The 22,553-nt window shown below is 39.6% G+C and overlaps 3 protein-coding genes across 5 annotated transcripts; 1 reads left to right on the top strand and 2 right to left on the bottom strand.

Moving 5' to 3' along the window:
• The first annotated feature begins 272 nt into the window (after positions 1-272).
• On the top strand, positions 273-6,560 carry LOC117430349 (vesicle-associated membrane protein 7). Of its 2 annotated transcripts, none has more exons than XM_034050307.3 (8): positions 273-431; positions 1,372-1,557; positions 1,955-2,012; positions 2,101-2,238; positions 2,908-2,998; positions 3,936-4,003; positions 4,227-4,319; positions 4,702-6,560. In XM_034050307.3, exons 2-8 carry the CDS (start codon positions 1,412-1,414, stop codon positions 4,768-4,770), a joined length of 663 nt encoding a protein of 220 aa, XP_033906198.2. In that variant the 5' UTR covers positions 273-431; positions 1,372-1,411; the 3' UTR covers positions 4,771-6,560. The 2 variants fall into 2 exon arrangements, with proteins under 2 accessions (XP_033906198.2, XP_033906197.2); XM_034050306.3 differs by having other exon boundaries at positions 274-577.
• On the bottom strand, positions 5,347-15,101 carry LOC117411936 (calnexin-like). The gene is made up of 15 exons (XM_059000699.1): positions 15,020-15,101; positions 14,216-14,285; positions 13,408-13,484; positions 12,948-13,009; positions 12,557-12,698; positions 11,840-11,921; positions 11,247-11,439; positions 10,553-10,742; positions 10,231-10,344; positions 9,978-10,134; positions 9,568-9,783; positions 8,734-8,853; positions 8,260-8,362; positions 7,611-7,702; positions 5,347-7,134 (listed from the first exon to the last, which is right to left on the bottom strand). The coding sequence occupies exons 2-15, from the start codon at positions 14,279-14,281 to the stop codon at positions 7,108-7,110; spliced, it is 1,641 nt and encodes a 546-aa protein (XP_058856682.1). The 5' UTR covers positions 14,282-14,285; positions 15,020-15,101; the 3' UTR covers positions 5,347-7,107.
• A 1,015-nt stretch (positions 15,102-16,116) lies between these two features.
• Positions 16,117-22,441, bottom strand: LOC131701707 (nuclear pore glycoprotein p62-like). Of its 2 annotated transcripts, none has more exons than XM_059001291.1 (13): positions 22,158-22,441; positions 21,197-21,506; positions 20,299-20,876; positions 19,700-19,798; positions 19,273-19,377; positions 18,701-18,820; positions 18,311-18,422; positions 17,981-18,125; positions 17,667-17,716; positions 17,431-17,565; positions 17,130-17,259; positions 16,756-16,822; positions 16,117-16,336 (listed from the first exon to the last, which is right to left on the bottom strand). In XM_059001291.1, exons 2-13 carry the CDS (start codon positions 21,496-21,498, stop codon positions 16,245-16,247), a joined length of 1,935 nt encoding a protein of 644 aa, XP_058857274.1. In that variant the 5' UTR covers positions 21,499-21,506; positions 22,158-22,441; the 3' UTR covers positions 16,117-16,244. The 2 variants fall into 2 exon arrangements, with proteins under 2 accessions (XP_058857274.1, XP_058857273.1); XM_059001290.1 differs by having other exon boundaries at positions 18,311-18,437; positions 22,158-22,439.
• Positions 22,442-22,553: the final 112 nt, after the last annotated feature.

The raw sequence follows: 22,553 nt of genomic DNA, 5'->3' as shown, positions 1-22,553 counted from the left end.
ATAATTATTTTAGGTGTACGTTGAAATTAGGCTACTGGGTTATGTATCATTAATAAAGGACCCTCGACACACATAACTACAGTCTGATGGGATTTGTAGTACTTATGAGTCGATCAAATTAGTTTATTCTTACCCAAACTAAAGAAAATCAAATACCATCATTAAATTTTTTATAACTGGTAATACATAATGAAATATATGCATGAGCAGACTGAGCTATATACCAGAAATAAAACTGGAATCTTCTGCTTTCTGAACTACAATACCCATGACGCAAAGCAGGAGGAAGTGGCCACTGGAGCTGCTTGTGACCCAGAAGCTGAAATTGAAAAACACATAAACGCAGTCGAGAGGATAACAGAAATAAGCAATTTTTTTTTTTAAGAAACACGAATTTGAAATACTGTGAGGTGGAACACATATTTTAACAGGTAACAGACATAGACACTGGCATGTCACGAGCGTGTTGTTGACGGGGTAGCTCTGCAGAAGGTGTGTTTATCGACTCCGCGCTGTCGTAACTGAAGAGAAAGGGGAAGCATAAACTCGTTTCTTTTTTCAACTCTGTCAAAATCAGGTGGGTAGTCGGCGGTGGAAAAACATGTTGTTTAAAATGTAAAGCATGTTTTATACCATACAAGAAGTTTCTCTGTCTGTGGTATATAATCTTGTAAGCAATCTAGTTTTTGATTAAGTGTATCGACTCCATCCAAATGGATGCTTTTATGTATGCTGGTATTCTTGTTTGGATTATTGTATGTCTGTCGAAACCAGAGACTCGTAATGTGTAAACACTTGTGAAATGCTGCAGAAGTAGTATGGTATTCAGTACTGGGTGTGTGATATTCTATTATGTAGTCCATATGTGTTTTGTCTTTCATTCACCATGTTAGTGTGTTTAGTTTAGCGTTTTGTTTACCTGGGCAATGGAATGAAGAATGTCATGTTATTTAAAGGTGTGGAGAGGAAGGCAGATTGTGTCTAATCCCCATAAGTGTAAAGGCCCTTTCTGTCTTGTGGCTTGTTAATCATTGTAGGTAAAGCAAAACATAAGTAGTCTGATGTTTAATTTCATGTGACACACTGAGGGCCTTTTCCTCTGTGGAAACAAGCAATTACTTGCAGGGAATGTAAACAAACAGGACTGTAAACCTAGTTTCTGTTAGAGGACATATCAGGGCACAGTATGGAAGAACATGGGGAAGAGTTACATAGGTATCAGAATTTAAAATCAGCTTTATGATGTTGGCTTCAATCACGCTGTGTCTATTCTGAAGTTTTCTGTCTCTCAAATGGATCTTGTGGCCGCTGCATTGTTAGCCCCTTTCTCTAATAACAGTAGTTTATGTATTTCTCATCATTTAATTCCAGATTGCTGAGGTCCCACTCACTTCCTCTACCAGCTGTTGCCATGGCGATCCTCTTTGCAGTAGTGGCTCGTGGTACAACAATCCTGGCGAAGCATGCCTGGTGTGGAGGCAACTTCCTGGAGGTGACCGAGCAGGTACTGGCTAAGATCCCCTCTGAGAACAACAAGCTCACCTACTCGCACGGCAAGTAAGTTTCCTGTGGTCACTCGGGGCTCAAGTATTTAGAATACGTGTCTTTAATGGACTGTGGCATAAGGTCAAAAAATGTATTGGACTGTGCATAAGTTTGCAAGGTGTTTTTATTACAGTGTGAGCTAAAGCAGGTCATACATGTTTTTCACTATTTGAATGGGTCTAAGATGTACAGTTTTATATTGAAAATAGTGTTTTGTTTTACTTTAACAAAAACAGTGGAACAAAATGTAGGAGTCAAAGCTTAGTAAATATGGCTCATATTACCACAAGGAGGTACTAATCACCATGACTGATACATTGATTGGTGCTGCATTTCTGACGGCAGCGAAGGATATTTTTAAGCCTTCTCATTTCAGCACTAATCGATTGTATTGTTTTATTTATTTCAGTTACCTGTTTCATTACATTTGTCAAGACAGAATCATTTTCCTTTGTATCACAGACGATGTAAGTAAACCAGTTTCCGAGTATCAATATGTCTTCCCTGTCATGTGTTACTATATTGAGGTTAACAGCACTCTTACTGTGGTTGCAGGACTTTGAGAGATCCCGAGCGTTTCATTTCCTCAACGAGATTAAGAAGCGCTTCCAGACAACGTACGGCTCGCGGGCGCAGACGGCACTGCCCTACGCCATGAACAGCGAGTTCTCCAGCCTGCTCGCAGCTCAGATGGTACAGAAACCTGCCCAGAGAATGCATCACATTCCCCAAACTGGTTACTGCCCCTACTCATTCCCACACCTAAAAAATGTGGAGCGTTGGCCCAAAGCACATTTTAAATGTGGAGTTGAGCTACAACTGCATATTCAGGAAGTTACCAACGGCTGTGTACTAGCTGCTGTACTCATTTCCTGTAAATCCCAACTGCTTCCCTGATAACGAGGGGGAAGTAAATGGCATCTTCAGAGACCTTCAGAGCAGAAAGTCTGAAAGCAATGGTAGAGCTGATAAAAGCCTGCAGGATTAGAGGCCTTGTATAAAAACTCCTTGTTAGAAACATGTGTTCACTCACTAAGCTGTTTTGAAAGTTGATGTAAAAGATTCCCTTGTAGCTAACTCAGTCATGCGGGTGTGCACTGTGTCTCGTGATCATGTTGGGGTCACTGCCTTAGGTTGTTGGTGTAGCACAGCAAGTAGCTCACTCTCCTTTATTTCATGTGTCAAATGGGTTAAGCCTTGTTCTGTGTACTAGGAGTGGATAACATTGTACATTAACTGCATAACTTCTTACACAGTATAAAGAGCTATATGCAGAACATTACTATTTAATCAAAACCCATGTTATTTTGTGTGTGTGTTTTTATATAAATGCTCCAGTATAAATTCTCTTTTTGCACTCAGAAGCACCATTCAGACATCAAGGGCTCTGACCGTGTGACGGAGACTCAGACCCAGGTGGATGAGCTGAAAGGCATCATGGTCAGAAACATTGGTAGGTAAAAGCAAGCAGCTGCGGTACCACCTCGGATCACTAATGCATTGTGTTCCCTTGCTTCCCACGTGCCCCATTTGAAAGTGTAGAAAAAGAGCTGAAATGGCTACACTTTGTAGTTGATACACATGAACCTGAAGATGAATACAGTATGCAAGCCTAAAAATGCTGCTCAACTTGAAATTAAACCTGATATGGGTATGAGTAATTGTAACGAATATGTTCCTCCTGTTGATTCTTCTTCTTGTGTCATTTTCTGTTTCACATCTTGGAGACTTTTCAAAACTCAGACATGTAAAGCTTCTGTGTGGTCTTAATAGAGATATCAGGCCTAGGTGCAGAGTGCTGCAGGGGTCCATGTTAATAGTTACACTCTGGTGTACCAGATGTAATTGCTGGACATTAGTTTCTAAGAGTTCTGTTGAGGTGACAGATTTGCTTTAAAAAGTCACCAGGATGGGATAACTGAAATAGAAAATTGTATACAAAGGTATTCTCAACCACAAGAATGAATAAGAACTTAAACCCAAACCAAGTTGCTCTTTTAAGACTAGTCCTTGAAGAGTGAAATACATCCCTCATTATCTGAACGAGGGAGTTCCGTTAGTACAGAGGAACACGCCACAGCAATACCATTAGCGCAATCATACTACAACTTTTTAAAGTTATTTATGTGCATTTATTTGACTGAAGTACTCATTGTAGTCAGTTGAAAGAGCTCACTTTTTGAGAGCAGGGCTGAAGCATCCCTATGAAGGGTTTCATCAGTAAGAAGCAGTTTTAAGACAGGGTTTAGTGACCTCTGTCAGCCATGCTTCATTTGCTGTTTTGTTATTGAGTAATAACAAAGTGTCTGGCGGTTGTTGTATAATCATGTTAATGCTGTTCATTGCATCTCCTGTCTCCTCATTAACCAGCGGAGGGATCTCTTTTTCAGATTTGGTGGCACAGAGAGGAGAAAGACTGGAGCTGCTAATAGACAAGACAGAAAGCCTGGTGGATTCAGTGAGTTTTCATTATTTAGATGCACCAGGGAGGTTATAAAGTCAGTATGCTATTTTGAACTGCTTCTGTGGAAAAAGCGAGGTGTCCCTGTTAGTATCCTGCTTTCTGATATTTTATGTTATCTCAGCATCCTCAAGCAGTGCAGTAAAGTTCAGTTTATTTATTCATACATATTTTACATCAACCAGGAAAGGTTGTCTGAAATGCATTGTTTCTGTTTCAGTCTGTCACGTTCAAAACCACGAGCAGGAACCTGGCCCGGTCAATGTGCATGAAAAACTTCAAGCTCACCATTATAATAGCGGTGGTATCCCTTGTAAGTATCATCTGTCTCATTCACCGTCTCTTACGAAGCCCTTAATCAACTGAGAATTGAGTAGCTTACATCTGGAAGCAGTTAGATTCACACTGCTGGCCCCATATTAATCCTGATTTCCATCTAGTTTATACTGGAAACAAAATAATTACCTGACACAGCAACTAACTTTTAGAGTTTATATCACTATAACCTATATGTACTTCAGCAAGGGTAAATATTCTGCAAATTAAAATAACAAGTGTGTCTGTATTATGAAGACCAAATGGACTAAAATGATCTTAAAGTGCAAACAATCACTTTAATAGATCTGCACATTCAGACTGAGATTTGGTAGCTGTACCAGACAAATAACCATAGCCCCCCCCCCATTCTTTTACAGATTGTGATCTATGTCATCGTCTCCGCAGCCTGTGGTGGGCCCAGCTGGCCAAGCTGTGTTAAAAAGTAACAGGCAGAGAAGCGCACCATAGCATGGGGCCCCATTGAGGGAACAGAACTGTACAACCGACTGACTGACCGACCGATAACCAGTCTCAGATCTCACCTGTAACCCGCCGCCCATTCCTTCCGTCCTCTAATCCGTACCCATTCAAGGACTACTGCATCCATGCCTGCCTTATTAACAGAAAAAGAACCATCTAAACAAAAACACTTTTTATATACTCATTTCATATAGACATGGACTCTACAATCATTGTACAGATTGTGATTCAATTGCAGTATCCTGGGCTGCATTGTTAAAGAAAAAAAGAAATTTACTGTGAAGGTGTAAATGTTGTTCTAGATTTCAGTTCTAATCTTGTAACTTTACAGTCTTATGATACAGCAGGGAGGGTGAACGGCCACAGGGCTTGAGTCAAAGAGTTGATCCAACGGTAGCCACTGTGTGATAAAGTAGGGAATATGCTGTGATTACCCGCTTGTATCCCATTTTCAGTTTTGGTTTCCTTTTTTAATGTAGTGGTATATCCTCTGTAAACCTGGATGTACATACTGTAGCTTCTTTTTTTTATATATATATATATATATATATATATATATATATATATATATATATATATATATATATATATTAGAAAAATAGAAATCCAATCCCACTGAGCTAAATAGATTAATACATGAAAACACACTGAAAAGGCAGGAACCCATCTGTGCCCGACGTGCAGATGAAAGAAAATGGTGAGCTGCGTCCAGGACAATGGAATCTGAAATTTACATCAAAGGCCATTGCAGAACATGCACTGATGGCCGTACTACTCATGTGAGCCCCAATCCTGAAAGTGCAGCTGCTCAAAAAACAGAGAGAGAGACTGACATTCTCATGTTGAGGATCCTAGTTCTCTAATGTGTTCTGTGAAGTTCCTCTTCTCTACATCAGTCAATGGAAGAGTAGTGCTTTTTTTAAGAAGCATGTATTATTTATTTCTTTAGCTTTAATTTTTTTATATATTGACTATATTGCCTCCAACCCCCTTTTCCTTGATGGTAGCAGCAATCCACGTGATTCATTTACTAATCGTTAAGACCTCTTATGGCTATAATTTAAATGATAAATCCAGGTAATCCACTGAAGTTATCATCACATGCTCAAAGGCCCCATTCAATTCGCTGTTAGTAAAGGTACGTTTGTGTTAAATGCACTTAAAAAAAATCCCTGTTCTGAAAGAAAATGGGGGGAAAAAAAACTAACACCAAGCTAATCTTTCAAAGGCTGGTTTGTGTCAGGTAGAAATTCTTAAAACTATTCATTTATAAAACACTTTAAAAGTTCAGTTAATTTCAGTTAATTTCATGTCTTACTTTTTTTTTTTTTAACAAATACATTCTGGGCAGCCCAGCTACTACTACATCCATGTGTATATCGTAAGGGCTTGTGTTTGAACCTGGAGAGGGACTGAGGCTTGTGGAGGTCAAGTTATTTCCCCCGCCTCAGTGGTTGAGCTGTAGTTTGCATTGACCTTTAATCACTTCAGTAAGAATTTGATGTGCATGTCATTTTACACTGGGGAATTGACAGTGTTTCTAATGAGAACTGTGCATAGAGAAGCTGAAGTCCAACCCCACTGTTCACCAGGTAATCCGCTGAAGTTATCATCACTCACTCAAATTCCCCATTCAGTTCACTGTTAGTGAAGATACGTTTGTGTTTACTGCACTTTAATAAAAAAAAAAAGGTTTTTTTGGTTATTTAACCCCTGTTTTAAAAGAAAATGGAAAAAATAAAGTGTTATAAAGAAATGTGAGCATGTTTATTTTATTTATTTGAGATTGTAAATAATCTGTTTCATGCATGATTATAAAAATATCATAAGTTTGGTTGTTGAAATTGTCAGGTTTTATAAGGAGAGAGCTACGCTTTACAGAAAACACGGAAATGCTCACTTGTATAAAAAAAAAATTTAAAAAAATCGGAGTCAGTCAAAATTAGAAATTAGATTGTTTTGTGTACAAGCAACCCAAGGTCTTGCCATAAGGGGAAAAGTACGTGAAAATATTTGTGTCATTGATATGACCAATGCTTATATCAATGTAGCAATGAAACAGTTCATTTTTACTGGTAATGGAATTAAATTGAAAAAAAAAAAAGATATTCAATAGAAAACAGCTGTGTATGATCTGTTAAGGCAGTATCTTAAAGTGTGCTTGGAATGTGGCTCAGTATCATAGGTGATCTCCTGGGGGGTGTTGGAGTGCATGTATACCTCTTTTAATATCCCATGATATACCCAGGCTAGTGGGCATTGTTCTTACAATATAGTTAAGGTAGGCAGAGAAGATCACTTCTTCAGGACCTTCCTCTTCTAGATTGAACCTACAAATAAAATTAGAAAAATCGGAGTAATTATTTAGAAATACATTAGCGTATTCATTGATTTGATTACTAGATTGCAGATGTATTTAACTGTTGATGGAATGGATGGAAGTAAAATCCTGTGCTGCAGACACTATGGAATTTCACAGCAGAGTTCCATCAAATGTCATTCCTCTTACTGTGTTATGATTTTTGCTATCGTTCCAAGTGGCTATAGGTTTTGTTACTCAAGAGTTCTTAAATAGTTTATCTAAACCTGCCTTAACCCAGCTTTGAGCTTGCTTTGAACTTGCCTGGAGCATGATTTGAATTTAATCATGTGACAATGTGACCTTTCAGCTGTGCTATATGCATGTAGGATACGAAGGGCTGCCAGACCGGGTAATCCCATCACGCTGTGTGATTTCTTATTAACAGGTCAGCATCTAACTTCTAATGGAAATGATTACTTATAATTGTAGGATAACTTATTTTACCTGGTCTTTTACTTCCAGGTCTGCTTTTGATGGTCTCTTGATGTCATCTGTTTTAGTTCCATTATTATCTTTACTTCCCATTGCTTTTGTGCCTAAGTGACAGAAAAAAAACTTGTATAAAAAAAGAAAAAAAAGAAAAGTTTTATACTAGTGACCCTGGTCATGGGGGACCCCCTGTGTCTTCTGGTTTTCAACTGAGCTCTCAATTACTTAACTAAACCCTTAATCGAACTAATAAAGTGCTTAATTAGACTTTGTTACTTGTTTTCAGCCAGTAAACAGTTGCAGATTTCAAATTAGCTATAACATGTTATAAGTAACTTGAACTCTGCAACTTTTAAGGAGCTGAAAATAATTAAAAAGGTCTAATTAAGCAAATTATTAGATCAATTAAGGGTCTAGTTAAGTAATTGAGAGCTCAGTTAGAATGCAAACCAGAAGGCACATGGGGTCCCCAGGACCAGGGTTGAGAAGCCCTGCTCTAAAGGTTTAATGAATCGTGGTTCAACCCTAGTTTAGTAGCTTGCAAAGGAGTACCGTCATTCATGACAACCCAGTGGAGAACGCAGGCTCATTCTCATTCTGCCAACCCTCTTGAGATCTCAGTCCCTCTGCAGGTTACAAAGGGTTAACCCTCAGTAGCACTTACCCTGGGCTGAAGACTTGGAGCCCTCCTCCGGATCCACAGAATCATCCAGCTGTGGATCATCTGTCTTCTTATAGAAATAGTCCTGATCAGGAGGACCGAACCTCTGCAATACAAAGCACTATTCCCAGTACCATTTCATATGAATAGCCTCCTTTGATTAAGCAAGATAGCAAACAAAGTGGTACACATACAAGACCTCAATAAAGGCAGCGGGTATGACTTCATTAATTCCACTGGCTATTTCCCTTGGGGTGATTTATTGACTCTTCTTAACATCACTGAATACCATATAAAAAAAAACGTTCCCATTAGTGAGATTTACAAGGACCCTGTTCGGTGATAAACATGTAGCCTCACAAACACACAGCCTTGAATCCAGATGTTGTAGAGCAGTTATGTAGCATGCAGGACAGCTAATAACGAGGCTCTGAGCTCATAATGGGGAGCTGAGGGGTGGACTTTGCCATTGCCTACCTTGTCTGGCCAGCAGAAGCTGATTATCAAGACGACAGGCAGAGCCACTGTGAATACGTACACCCCCCAAAGCCAGGGCCTCTTCTCTGTGGCTGCAAAGAGCTTCAACACGACACCCGGCTGATGAGGAAACAGAAACAGGTGTTAGGAAGAGAGTATGGGGCAACTCACAAAGAAGAGGAATGTATTTCAAAATACTGAGACTCGCTCCTAGCACTGGGTTTTAGAACTACTTTTAGATTTAGCAGGGGTCCGATTGCACGATTTCTTCTTGGCACCATTTCAATGACTGGGTGCAGTGTAAAATACAACACAGTTCACGGACTAGTGTGACTTTCTAACCCTGTATGTATACTGCAATTGTACAGTATTTCAAATTGGCACAAAAATATACATGTAAAATATAACTGTGACTCCCTCAATAATGGGTGATTAACATACATTGAAAACCATCTGATTGCCATTTCAGCATGCATTATTTACGTAATGTGGAAAAGACACATGTTGAAAAGTCCAAGCTAAGAAATTCTCTTAGCTTGAAGGGCTCTGCTTCTATACCAAGCTGTGGCACTTCTGATGGACTGTTCTTCAAGGAATTTTCCCACATTCTTATCAGTTTCTGCTAATGTGCTATCTCTGTTTTAAAGTAAAAGCTTATTGAATGTTAACACACGTTTTGGGCTTGCTTGTTTACTCAGATACAGAATTATTCAAGATCCCTATCAAGAAAAATGGATCACGTTTTGTTTTACTGAATAAATCCCTTTTATTGAAACCATGAATGAATAGGAGCACAATGCAATGTGACAGAAACGGCCTCTAGCAGAGTCTCACCGCATCTGCATCATACGCTGCCTGCTTCTGCCCCCAGGACTCTGCAGTCCAGCGATCAGCCAGGCTCTTCTCAGAGCACACCAGGAAGTTGTCAAACAGGAGGTCAGGAGTCAGGGACCAGAGCTCCAGACCCACAGCCCCGATGGGGTCCATGCGAAAGGGGTGGGGGTCCTCAAAATAACCGGGGTTTGGAATCACTCGGGCCTTCCACACCCCCTGGGAGAAAAGAGAGATTAAATTCAGATGCTTGATCCACAACTTTTAAATGTAATGTTTTAAGAAAAGACATTGCACTCTTTAAAACATTTTAGGTTTTACTAACTTTGAACTTAATTAGTTATAATTAGGACAGTGGCCTCTGGGATATGTCTAATTAAGCTGACAATTAAGCCTGAAATGCTGGGAGTTACCTGGTAGTTGGGATTGGCAATCACTGGTGGCTTCCACTTCCCCTTGTGGGCGGGGTTGGAGACTAGAGGAGGAGTCCATTTCCCACAGCCAACAGCGTCCTTGCAAGCGGGGTTAGGGATCTTAGGTGCCTCCCACTCACCATCCATCTCCTCCTCCCTACCAGAGAACGAGTAGGAGAGCGTGAAACAGAGAAACGAGGCAGTCCTGCAGAGCTTAATCATTTTACACTAGCTTTGTAGAATCATGGCTTACCAATCGTCCGGCTTCTCTGAATCGGGGTCAGGGATGAACGGCTGCTCCTCCGCCAGCCAGCCAGGGGGTCTCACAGCCATAGGGTCTGGGATCTGAGGAGGTGCATCCTCATCCCTTCAAAGGACAAACACAAGGTTCATGAATATGGGGTGCAGCTACGCTGTAATTTACATGGGTGTTAAGACTGGAAGAGGATTAGTGTCAGCCCCCCTCCTTTTCACTCTGCTACAAGGATGTGCTACTGGATGTTCTAGTAAAGCCTGTCTGCCCCAGTGAAGAGAGGAAGCTCTGGAGCTGGCTGTGGTCGTCCTCCTGTACTCACCAGTCATGGGGTTTCTGGACAGTGGGGTCTGGGATGTGGATTCGATCGTCCCACTCATTGGGCTTGGTGTCAGCAGGGTCCTCAATCTCCCTGGGAGGGGTCACAGGAGGGGTCATGTCCTTTAGAAGGCTGCCCTTGCTGACCACTGATTGGTCAATTAGGATTTCGTAGTTGTTGTCTGGGTGTAAATCTAAAAACAACAGATGGGTCAGAAGTTGGCCAGCAGAACTGATCAGGCAAACTGAAGGCGATGTGCTAAGAGAAACAGATTGAAAAGACTAACATCACAGCTCTTGTTGACACCACCATGCTGTGAAAGACAAATCCCAGAGGATTAATTTAGTAGACCAGGACTAGATCATGGTGTTTTTTTTTTTTTTTAATTAAAATATGTGATTATATAGAGAAGTAAAAAAAAAAAAATCCAATCCAGGAGTGCTTTTGTACAGTACAGGACCATCATCAGATTCTGGATTCACTAGTCAATGTAACACAGAGACAGCAAGTCTATACAGTAGGCTAGCTTAAGATATATTAGTACATAAAAAAAAAACTTTAGAAGCATGTCAATTGGCAAAAGATGATAACTACAGAGCAAAAAAAGTTAAGGATTGACAACCAGAAATTAAACAGATCCAATGGTTTTAGACATGACACCCTACAATATAAACTCCTATCCCTCATGTGTACGTACAGAGAGTGTACAGGTGTGGCTTGTGGTCAGTGTAGTAGTCTCTCAGGTCAACGTCAGGTTTCTTGGCGTGCTTCTCCTCATACAGTCCTGTCACAGGGTTTCTGTGTCGGAAGATGAAGTGTAGTTTGTCATCCTCTCCGCACTTGTCTGGGCCAAACATGATGGAGAATGGGGTTGTGTCGTGGAACTGAGTCTGCAACAAAAAAAACAGAAACTAAGGGCTAATTATACAGAGAATTTCTTCATAAAACTAAAACTATATAATACAACAATTACCTTAATTTAAGAAGAGCTCCTAACAACTAGCTCTTTAGTTGTTTCTTGCTAGTTCTATAACATTATCAATTTGTTTTTTCACAAATATATATATATATATATATATATATATATATATATATATATATATATATATATATATATATATATATATATATATATATATATATATATGCTGCAAACTTAGCAGTGGGCAAATGCCTTATGAGTATCACTCAAAGATTGGTACTTTCTTTGTTCAGACATTTGTGCTGGCAGATGCAGACATTTCTTATTTGACTTTTGATTTATAAGGCAGAAGATAATGCAGAACTCACCAAATCGAGCTGGTTGCTGTGAGACAGGAGCTTTATGTAGGCCCCTCCGCAGTCTATCCCCTTCTGAAAGGTGACCTCATATCTGCAGATGAATGCAGTCAATGGTAAATCGAACAAGAGACTTGTATTGGTGCAGCTCTCCTGATCACACTTAACACCAGTAGAGGATTTGCTAATTAAGGCAGAGGCCCCTGTTCTAGCTACTTTACACTGCCACAAAATATACAGCTTATTTCTTACATCTGGAGTCTGCTATAAAGCCCTACCTGTGCAAATCTAAAAAAGATGCATTTCCATCTGCCACTGTGTAGGAAGCTAATTCAAATCAGTCCTGTCAGTTTCCATCCAGACACACTATGACAAGGCCAACCACGATATGAATCAATAAATACGATTGTTTTCATTACTTATGTCATGATGCACGTGATTCAACATCTGAAATAATCAGAATAAGTAAGAGACAACATTAATAAACTTACTGACAAACTCAATTAACAAAGCACCCCTACATATGGTTAAAATGGAGCAGCGTCTCTAACAGTAGTTTTGAATACAAGCATAAATTTTAACATAACGGTTACTAACGCAGCACCCCTACACACAGTTTCGCTTCATAGCACAGAAGGAACTGTGCTCCACTAACTGCTGCAGTCTCATGTTCAGTACATGTGGTCCCCTGCACACCAAGCCCCAGGCAGTCAGGCTGATATTACTCACTGCACTATGAGTGGCTGATCATGGAAGTGAAAGACTCTATCCAGAGGGGCAGCTATGGCATGGAGCCTCGCTCTGGATTTCAGGACAAGTCCTTTATCCCCGGGTAGCTTCTGTTCCACTGGTTCCTCCAAAGCCCACAGTCCTGCCCGTTAAACAAAGGGCAAGACTGTTTAATTATCAAAGTACAGTATTTACTCAGATATATTCACAGCTACCTAGAGGTGATGAAATACTGCGTGTACAAGGTGTACAAGAAACACAACTAAAGTTTTTTTTTTGGGGGGGGGGGGGGGGCTTGTGAGATAATTACAGCCAATAAATTGTTAAATATGTCAAACAGATTAAAACCTTGTGCGGCAGAATCCATTTAAACACACGGAAACAAACGTACCGTCATATTTCACCTCATTGTCATCATCATCCTTTTTTCTTGCTTTGGACGTCACCCATTTGCTAGAAGAAAAGAAAAACACAATTAGGTCTTTGCAGTTGATGATGCAGTACATGTATTCTTGCTTCGCCCCTTCAAATACGGTTCAGAGAATGCTACCGCTGCCAATCAAATACATACAAAATGTTTACTTGTTTACTTAATGTCATGCCTAAGCATAGGCAAGCAGTTAAAAAAAACACAAAGGTATGGCAAACTATGGTATTCTATAAGAATTAGTGTTCAGAATGACTGTGGTAAATGTTAAGCAGAGGATTTGGTAGCAGATAGCACAGGGATCAGGGGATGCAACTTCTAATTACAATATGCATTTGAGTAAATTAACCTCTGATTCTATGAAGCGGTTTTCATTGTCCAGTAATGTCTATATTCAGCACTATGAGCTTCCCATGCAACTCACCTGTCCTCAATGGTGCTGGAGTGAAAGGATTCAGAGAAATGCAGGCCACCTGCTGGCTGCGGGGGTTTATAGGCACCCTGGAAAATATCCAGTATGAATATAAAACTTATTAGCACTCAACTGCTGCACTTTCTCTATCATTGTGAAGGACAGTCATGACATAACAAGGAAACCAGACCAAACATGTTGGGACAGCATGAACAGCAAGGTATGTCATTTACATACCTCCAGAAGTATTCAAACACCAAATTACCCGTTTTGGTATGTACATTAAAGTTAACAAGACTTACATCTACTGTGAAACAGAATGTCATGCAGTCTTTCATTACCGATGACATATTTTTTTTGAAAGAAAAACCACTGCACCTTGCTAGCTTTTACCATGATATCATACAGCACAGTCATATTTTATAAAGTGTGTTGTACTGCAAGAAATACCATATAGCCGTGTATATCAAACATCCGACACTTTTCTGTCTGACTCAAATGAATGCCAGATAGCACTGTCAGTGATGTGGAATGTTAAAAAAAATGTTTCTCCTCGTTGGTGACTAAATCCGTTTAAACGGATGTTGAGATTTCCAGTTGTGAATCTTTTCCTGACACTACCACTCTATGAGCCATGCTACTACTGAAACAGAAGGAATTTAAAGCTTACAAATTCGAGCTCTATTATAAATCATAAAGATCAGATTCCATCTTTAGCACGAGCTTTTCATTCAGGAAACAACCGACACAAATGTGTAAATATTTTAAACCGCACAGAGCTATCATTTTAAAATAAATGATCATAGAAAAAAAAACTCACCCCAAAAGTCTCCTGCGAGTACACGGAGGTGCACGATAACACGAGCAGCGAAAGCACATACATCATTTCACTTAAATAATAATAATTTTAAAAGTTAAACAACAGTACAAAACATTCCACAAGTATCCGGATAGTAATTTAGCATATTTAATAATAAGTATCGTTAACTCGACATATCATAGGTTAGTTGGGATTTCACTAATTCTGCCCATTAGTTTTGATGATTTTAAATCGCAGCATGTCACATAGTATTGGTACGGTTCTGCAGTGTAAATTGAACTACGGTATGTATTGTTGTACTACTGCAAATTAGGGGATCCGCTTGTACAGCAAAGTAAATAACAAACTATATGTTGTTCTGTAAGTACAAACATCCAGATATATCAATAAAAAAACAATTGATCCAAGAACAAAAAGTTTTGCACTTGTTTTAATATTATTTAAAAAATGCTCTTTTCTCAATTATGTTGCTAACCCCACCTGCTTAAAAACTACAGTATATTATATTACACACACACACACACACACACACACACATATATATATATATATATATATATATATATATATATATATATATATATATATATATATATATAATACTGTACATGCGGCCGTTCTGCGAGTTCAGATTGACAGAGAACTCTTCACAGTACTGCAGTTTGTCTTGGTTAACAATTAGTTATTGAAACTTTACATATGTGCAATTCAAATCTACAGTTGTTGTTGTATTTACAACAAATAAAAACGGTGACTATGTATTTATTGTTCAGCAAAAATGTAAAGAAAATCTAGTTATTTTACCTTTCCAGAAAGAACCGAAAGTATCGTCTTCTGAATCTGCTTGTAATGACCTTTAATTCAAAGATGAACTTTCACCCTTCAGTGTTCCCATGACAACTAAAAATCGAGGTAATGCAGGTGCAAACACATGGAAGCGGCACCAAGTTAACCATTAGTTGCATCAGCACTATCAGTAAAACTTCAGTTAGGGTTTGTTTTTGCAACGTGGTAACATCAATCCACATCTAATGGCTACACTGAATGCAGTGATACAGCTGAATGTTTACAATGTAAACGGTGCAACACAAATGATGTTGCTAAAACATGCAACATAATCTTAAATCTTAGTTCAGATGTAACGTTCGCAAACCTGCACTGGTAATTTTTAAATCCTCAAAATTAAATAACAGAAAGCTGTCCAATAAACTATGTATTGTGATGACAAACTTACCTGTAAAACATCATATTTCCACTTCTCAGCATAATGAGCCCTGCATGCAGTTTCTATTAGGTTTCAACTCCTATTGCTATAATGCTGATTGTTTTATTTTGTTTACACCACCAAAAAAGCTTTCCCAAGCCCAAGCCGGGTACAAAGGACTGGCGCGTTGTGTCGCCTCTCTTGAGCAGATGGGATATTAGTGCAGATGATCTGACTAGCAGTATTTACATTTCTTCCAGAGTGCCACCTAACCAGAGGTCCCACAATGATTACAGGGATAGAGGTTTGCTGCACCACTGGGTCTAGTTTGTACAGTCAGCTAAACCTCAGTAAGAAAACAATATTCCACACCTGCTGCAGGGAAGCAAATCCTTTCAGCTTTAACACTCGGTTTCACAGATCCTGATTAGCACTTGTTATGGATTTCTATTATTAGCCAAGGTAAAGTAGTCCAAAATTAGTGCTAATTAAGGTCTGTGAAACCAGCCATTAAAGTACAATTTGTGTCAATCACTTAGTTACAGCACACACACACACACACTATACTGGTGCAACCACAGTGGGCTTGACCAACCTCTGTATTTATTTAAAATGACAATCTTATGCTTTGTGAATACAGCCTAATGCTTTTAGATTCATAGTACAGAAGACACAAATCATGCACACAGAGCAGGACTAAAAAGTGGAAGCAATTCTTTATTTTAACAAAACAGACTCCAAATAAAATTGTTTCTTATTTTTCACAGAAATTGGGAACAGATTTTAAAGAGACCCCTATGTGCTTATATATGTATTTTGTTTATTTTAATCAAATGCAATCCGAAAGTTTTTTTCTTGTTCCTTGCGACGACCTTCACAGAGCTTGGACACCTCTTCCACTCGCCTCTGCAGCAACACTGGAAAAAAAACAAACACACAATATTAATTCACAACTTCCCATAGGCTTCTATATCTGAACAATATACATTCAATACTCTTTTTTTTTTTTTTTAAATGTGGTTTTATGACTGTTTGCATGTTTATCAACGTCCCAGTAATGAGGGACATGACGGGTAACCACATGTTCTAAAGAATTGATACGGCACTAATCTCAATACAAAGTTGTTGTTCTCCCCTTTTACACTATTACCAGACGCAAACTATTACCCTCAAACAATATTTGACCCAAATGTTTGTTTGGCTCACAAAGCAATAACAGATATAAAAAAAAATAAATCAGTGTTTTAAAAGCCCCATTTGCTTTACATTACGATCCAGTTTTGTTTTCCTACAGCTTCACTAATAAATAGTTCTATTAAAAATAAAACCAGCTTACCTGAATTTTGGTCTATCCACTGAAGTGAATCCATGTGTGCATTCAGAATTTTGCAGATTTGCAGAAGCTGAAAGAAAACATTTAAACAGTTTTAAAAAAGCAGACTAAATTTCAGATCGCAAATGCTATTTAAAATGTGTTTTCCACTAATCAGTGTATCCATTGGAGCATTAAATTGCCGAACAGAATTATTAACTAAATATTTCAGATAGCTCAATCATATTGTTTGCATCTCATACAGAAATTCTTTTCAGATGATCCCCCTTATCTGCCAAGTTTAAAAATAACAACAACATTTAAACCCTTAAAAGATTTGGCCCAGATTAGGAAACAAACAAAAAAAAAAAAAGTCAACATCTGCAGATTATTCTCACATTAAATCCCCCGGATACCGGGTCACTGGTTTCAGAGGAGCTGCTGGATGTGTTGACGTGTTCAATGATTTCCTTCAGGTCCTGGGACATTCTCTTCAACTGGGCATCTATGTTCTCTGCCAGCTTGTATCTGGAAAGATTGGGACAAAAATATGAACCTAAATAAATAAAAACCCCACCAAGTTTCCAATCGAGCAAGGCACCCGTGTTGAGTTGCTTACAAAGGATGGCACATGCTGGTATATATAACCGTCCAGCTTATCCTACATAGCAGGACTGGAACTCCAGATCTCAAACCTACGTTTTCTCTCGCTCCTCGTCTGCATTCTGCATGTAGATGGTCCCGTTCTGCTCCTTCACAGACTCCTCCAGGGGTGTCAGCAGATCTTCCAGCTCTTTCTGCTGAGACAGGATGAAATCCATCTCCTGGTCCAGCCTGAACACACATAAAGGGCAATCAACACAACTGCACACTACAAATATGTGTCTATCAACACAAAATATGTGCTAATGGCTACAAAGCAAAACTAACATTACCTTCGCTGGTCAAGCTTCACTTTCTCAACCTCTCTGTGTAGAGATGTGATCTAGGTGGGGCAAACAGAATACATTGTCATTGATAAATATAGAGTGATAATGACAATGCTATAAAATGAACTAAAATGTTGTATAAATACAATGAATGAAACTATTTACAAATTGTAATACAGCCACTGATGGAGAGTTACAGCAGATGTTTTAGATGAATAAGGAATTCCGTTAGTGGAACTAGCGGACTCAACATAACAAATTAAGGTGTTGCTTTTAATGTGCAGCATGAGTAAATGAGAGCACTCTCCTCTTTCTTTTACCTTCTCTCCGTTCTCAATAAGCATGCGGTCCCAGGCATTGACCTGCGTTGCCTGCTGCAGGAAGTGCCTCTCCTGGTCTTCTAGCTCCAGACTCCACTTGTTTATCAGGTTCTCCAGCTGGGCATATGTCATTACTGGGGGGACACTGAAGGAAGACATGAACAGTAAAGGCATAATGCATAACAATAACAATAATACCAATCCATACATTTCACATAACAAGAGAAGCTACAGCAAATTTACAAGAAATAAGGTGATTCTAAAGAACTGGGCCCTGCAGTTCAAAGACATACACACAGGGGAAAGGTAAAAGCATCATTGCAGTAGTACCTGGCTGTTGAGGCTGCAGTTGCTGTGATGGTGGTGGTGGCGGGGGGAGCTGTGGTGCCAATAGCGCCCAATCCTGCAGGTTTCATTCCGAGGGAAAACCCGGTGACAGCACCTGTGGGGGCAGCAGCTGAAACAGTACACCTTTATTAAATGCAAATGTGGCCTACAGTACAAAAAACACTGTAGCCCTGGTGGTTTGAGCTACAAGTCAACCAGTCCTGTTCACAAACTGCAGCTGCTACACAGATGAACAACAATGAAGGAGACGGTTCCTATTCATGCAAACATTTACATGGACTATAGTCTGATTTGAGCTCCATCATACATTATATCACTCCCAGCTGTACAACTGGGTAACACTCTCCAGTGTCAGTATCTCACAACTCTTACCTGAAAGAGCAGTGCTGGCTGCTGTGGTGACCCCCAGAGGCTTCTGCATGAACCCCAATCCTCCTCCTGCTGCTGCTGCTGCTGCTGAAGAAGTAGCTGTAGGGGCAGCTGTAGACCCAACTTCAGAGGGAGAAAAACAATGCATTATTAGGAAGTGTTTTGATTTAAATATATTATAGAATCACTTCCATATTAGCTGCTGAAGAAGTAGCTGTAGGGGAGGCTGTAGACCCAACTTCAGAGGGAGAAAAACAATGCATTATTAGGAAGTGTTTTGATTTAAATATATTATAGAATCACTTCCATATTAGCTGCTGAAGAAGTAGCTGTAGGGGAGGCTGTAGACCCAACTTCAGAGGGAGAAAAACAATGCATTATTAGGAAGTGTTTTGATTTAAATATATTATAGAATCACTTCCATATTAACTCCCAAAGAAAACTCAGCACGTAGATTCACTCGTTCCATCAGTCAGATACATTTTTGCCTGCATCTATTCATATGCTGGCATCACTTGACTACAATAATCTGCAGTCTGATAGCAAGACATGGGAGAGTAGTCATGCAAACTCACGTGTGAAACTGGAGGGAGCTGATGAGACGGGGGCTGGTGAAGCGAAGAGAGAGGACCCTAATGATGTGCTGGCCAGGGTGGTGGTGGGGGCAACGGACGCTAGGGCTGATTGAGACAGAAAACCAGTGAGCTAAAAAATACTGCAAAATACACCCATATTTTCCTACACAAGAAGATTTGAGTGCTCATGAAACAGGAAGGACAAGGGTACATTTATGATGGTTCTTCGTTTTAGTCTTCATTCCTCACTTGAATATCTCCCACCATTCTAAGAGAGGAGACTTCCAGTTGTGTGGTGGTTTACTGATGTGGACTAATGTCAGTTTGGGGACGCCAAAGTCTATTTAAAAATGATGTAACTTCCCTACTGTTCAAGTATTTTCTATTTTTGTATATAAACTACACTTCTAAAAGAATGAAATCCTACCTTGGGGTTTGGCTCCAAATAACATGCCTGTCCCCTGGGTTGTGGTCCCTGAGGCCGCTGCTGCAGTTGAAGCTGGTACTAAGGATCCCAAAGTAAGCCCTAAAAAATAAAATTTATATATATATATATATATATATATATATATATATATATATATATATATATATATATATATATATATATATATATAATTTCAGTACATTAAAATAAATTCACAAAAACTCAAACTAAACTTCTTTAAGATGATATACCATTTGGGAAAAACAAAAAAACACTAAAAGGTCTGTTTTGCTTCTGGAAAACAAAAATATATGTTAAACATCCTATTGCCGAAAGATACAGCAGCAATATTTTTATTAGAATAATAGGGGTGTTGACATTTTTCAAAGGGGGGGGGGGGGGGGGGGCAGGGGGATCACAACTGTCACCATGCAATTCTTCATTTTGAACACTAACGGTTTATTAATTTGGGTTTTAGTTTTCTACAACCCCAAAAGTAATGCAAGTCTCAAAAGGTGTTTCATTGGTGAAAGAAGTGTGACAACTATGAACTCTGTTTATCTACTCAAGACCGCTGCGCTGAAAGGAAAGATACGCACCTGTTGCTGGAGCACCAAGGGAAAGTGTAGCTGCGGGTTGGCTGGTTGCAAGGGCAGTGCTATTCCCAAACGAGAATCCCCCACCAGTTGCACTGGGGGCCGTTGTGGTCACCTGCACCTTTGCTGCCCCAAAAGAAAACCCAGAAGTAGGTTGGGCAGCAGCACTACCCCCAAGGGAGAATCCACTGGCTGCTGGTTGTTGTTGCTGCTGCTGCTGTAGTTGCTGCTGCTGCTGTTGTAGTTGTTGCTGCTGCTGCTGCTGCTGCTGTTGTAGTTGCTGCTGCTGCTGTAGTTGCTGCTGCTGCTGTTGTAGTTGCTGCTGCTGCTGTAGTTGCTGCTGCTGCTGTAGTTGCTGCTGCTGCTGTTGCTGCTGTGTCATGGCACCCCCTAGGCTCCCACTAGCACCAAAGCTGAACCCTCCTCCAGAAGGGGCTGCTGTGCTCTGGGTGGACAGTGCTCCCCCAAGGGAGAACCCTGTGCCTGTGGGGGCTGCCATGCTGTTACCCAGGGTCAGACCAGCAGAGGTCAAGGCCTGGGTGGGATTCGGCATGGCAAGGTTTATCTTTGGAGCGCCGGCACTGCACGCAGGGAGGAACAGAAAAAAATAAATAATGGTCCTGAGCTTTTTCTTTACTTTTATCGGTAATTATCCTTACTTACTTACTTACTTCTTTTCATCACAAGGCAGCAATTTCACCCTGAAAACACTTGTTGTTTTCAAAAAATAAGATGATATCACCTGTACAGATGTCCGTAACATTTATAAATGCAAATTTTAGCCACTGATATCAATGTATTATGACAATTATCAATGACTAACATTTTCATCATCATCCTGGGCAATCTAGGCACTTCCACGCAAGGCCTCTAGATGTAATACGCAGAGAAACAGACATACCCAAATGAGAACCCCCCTCCAGTGGTCTGGACAGGTGCTGCTGCTGCTGGTGTTGAAGTGGCTTGGGCTCCAAAGCTGAATCCTGTTTGTGTACCAGAGCTTGCAGGAGTAGCCATGGAGAAGAGACTAGAGGGCTGGGCAGCAGCCTGGGGTTGGGAAGGTGTCCCAAAGGAGAACCCACCCCCTGTATTTCCAGTGGTGCTGGCTCCAGTCAGTGAAAACCCAGCAGTGCCCCCCGCTGTCGTCTTGGTGGTACCGAAGTTAAAGCCACCAGAGGAGGCACCAAAATTAAATCCACTCATTTTGAATTCTGAAGGGGAAATAACATAATTTAGTTAAATAATCTACTGAACTTTATTTAACAGCAGGGAAACCAATGTTAGCTATTTGTTTTATATTTTTCTGATGCCAAAATAAATGTAATAAAAAATAACAGAAAGTGCAACAGTGACAGACAGGATATGTTGATAGCCAAAGCATATTACAGATTTTTTTTTTTTTTTGACAAACTGTATTTATGTTTACTATTATACACAGGGAATTGAACATTTAATTTAATGATATTGATACTGATATTTCCTAAACAATAAATATAATAAATATCCTTGTGGTTATTAAAATTTGTGACAGACAAGTTTGCTCGGCATTTCTAAACACAGCGTTTCTTTTTATTGATTGATTCACATCTATAGAACATATGATTATATTAATATTATGACGCACCTGCACTGTAACATGGCATTTATTTATCTGTCTAGTATCGGTGCGACGCCTGCCATTTTACTAATGTTTACATTCCTTCTATCAAGTTTTAAAAGAGTGGGATTTATTTACAATGTGAAATGTCTTTGTTTATTGATGCCAATGACGCTGTGCGTGCTAAATTATGTCAGGAAAACGAAACCCTTTTTAAAAAAAAAAAAAAAAACCTACGCACATCAGACATAAATGATCTACTCACCGATTACGACACCAACAACTTTAGAATCCTTAACAGTAAGCGGCCACAAACTACAACAGTACGTCAAACAACTGTTTATATTTTTAAAATAGATTTTGCCTCTAATTCTTCTCTATCCACACTATCCGAACCAAAGCGCCATTTTTGTGACACTGAGAATGTGAGGACCTAGACTCTACACAAGGCGACTACCAGAATGCCTGAATAACAAATAAATAGACCACCTGGATGTGAGAAATAAATTATGAAAAATATGCATTATCTGCAAAAAAAAGTTACTGATAGAATATTATTTATTTTACAATTCCTTCCCAAACTTAAGAGTCTGGCAAACAGGCATTATCAATGTAAATTAAATAAAGGTGGATTTGATTGGCTGTTCAGAGATTTCTGCGT

This window comes from Acipenser ruthenus, chromosome 26 (genome assembly GCF_902713425.1).
Source record: "Acipenser ruthenus chromosome 26, fAciRut3.2 maternal haplotype, whole genome shotgun sequence".
NCBI classification, from domain to species: domain Eukaryota; kingdom Metazoa; phylum Chordata; class Actinopteri; order Acipenseriformes; family Acipenseridae; genus Acipenser; species Acipenser ruthenus.
Note: the sequence above shows the minus strand (reverse complement) of the source record. Positions and strands in the feature narration are given on the sequence as shown.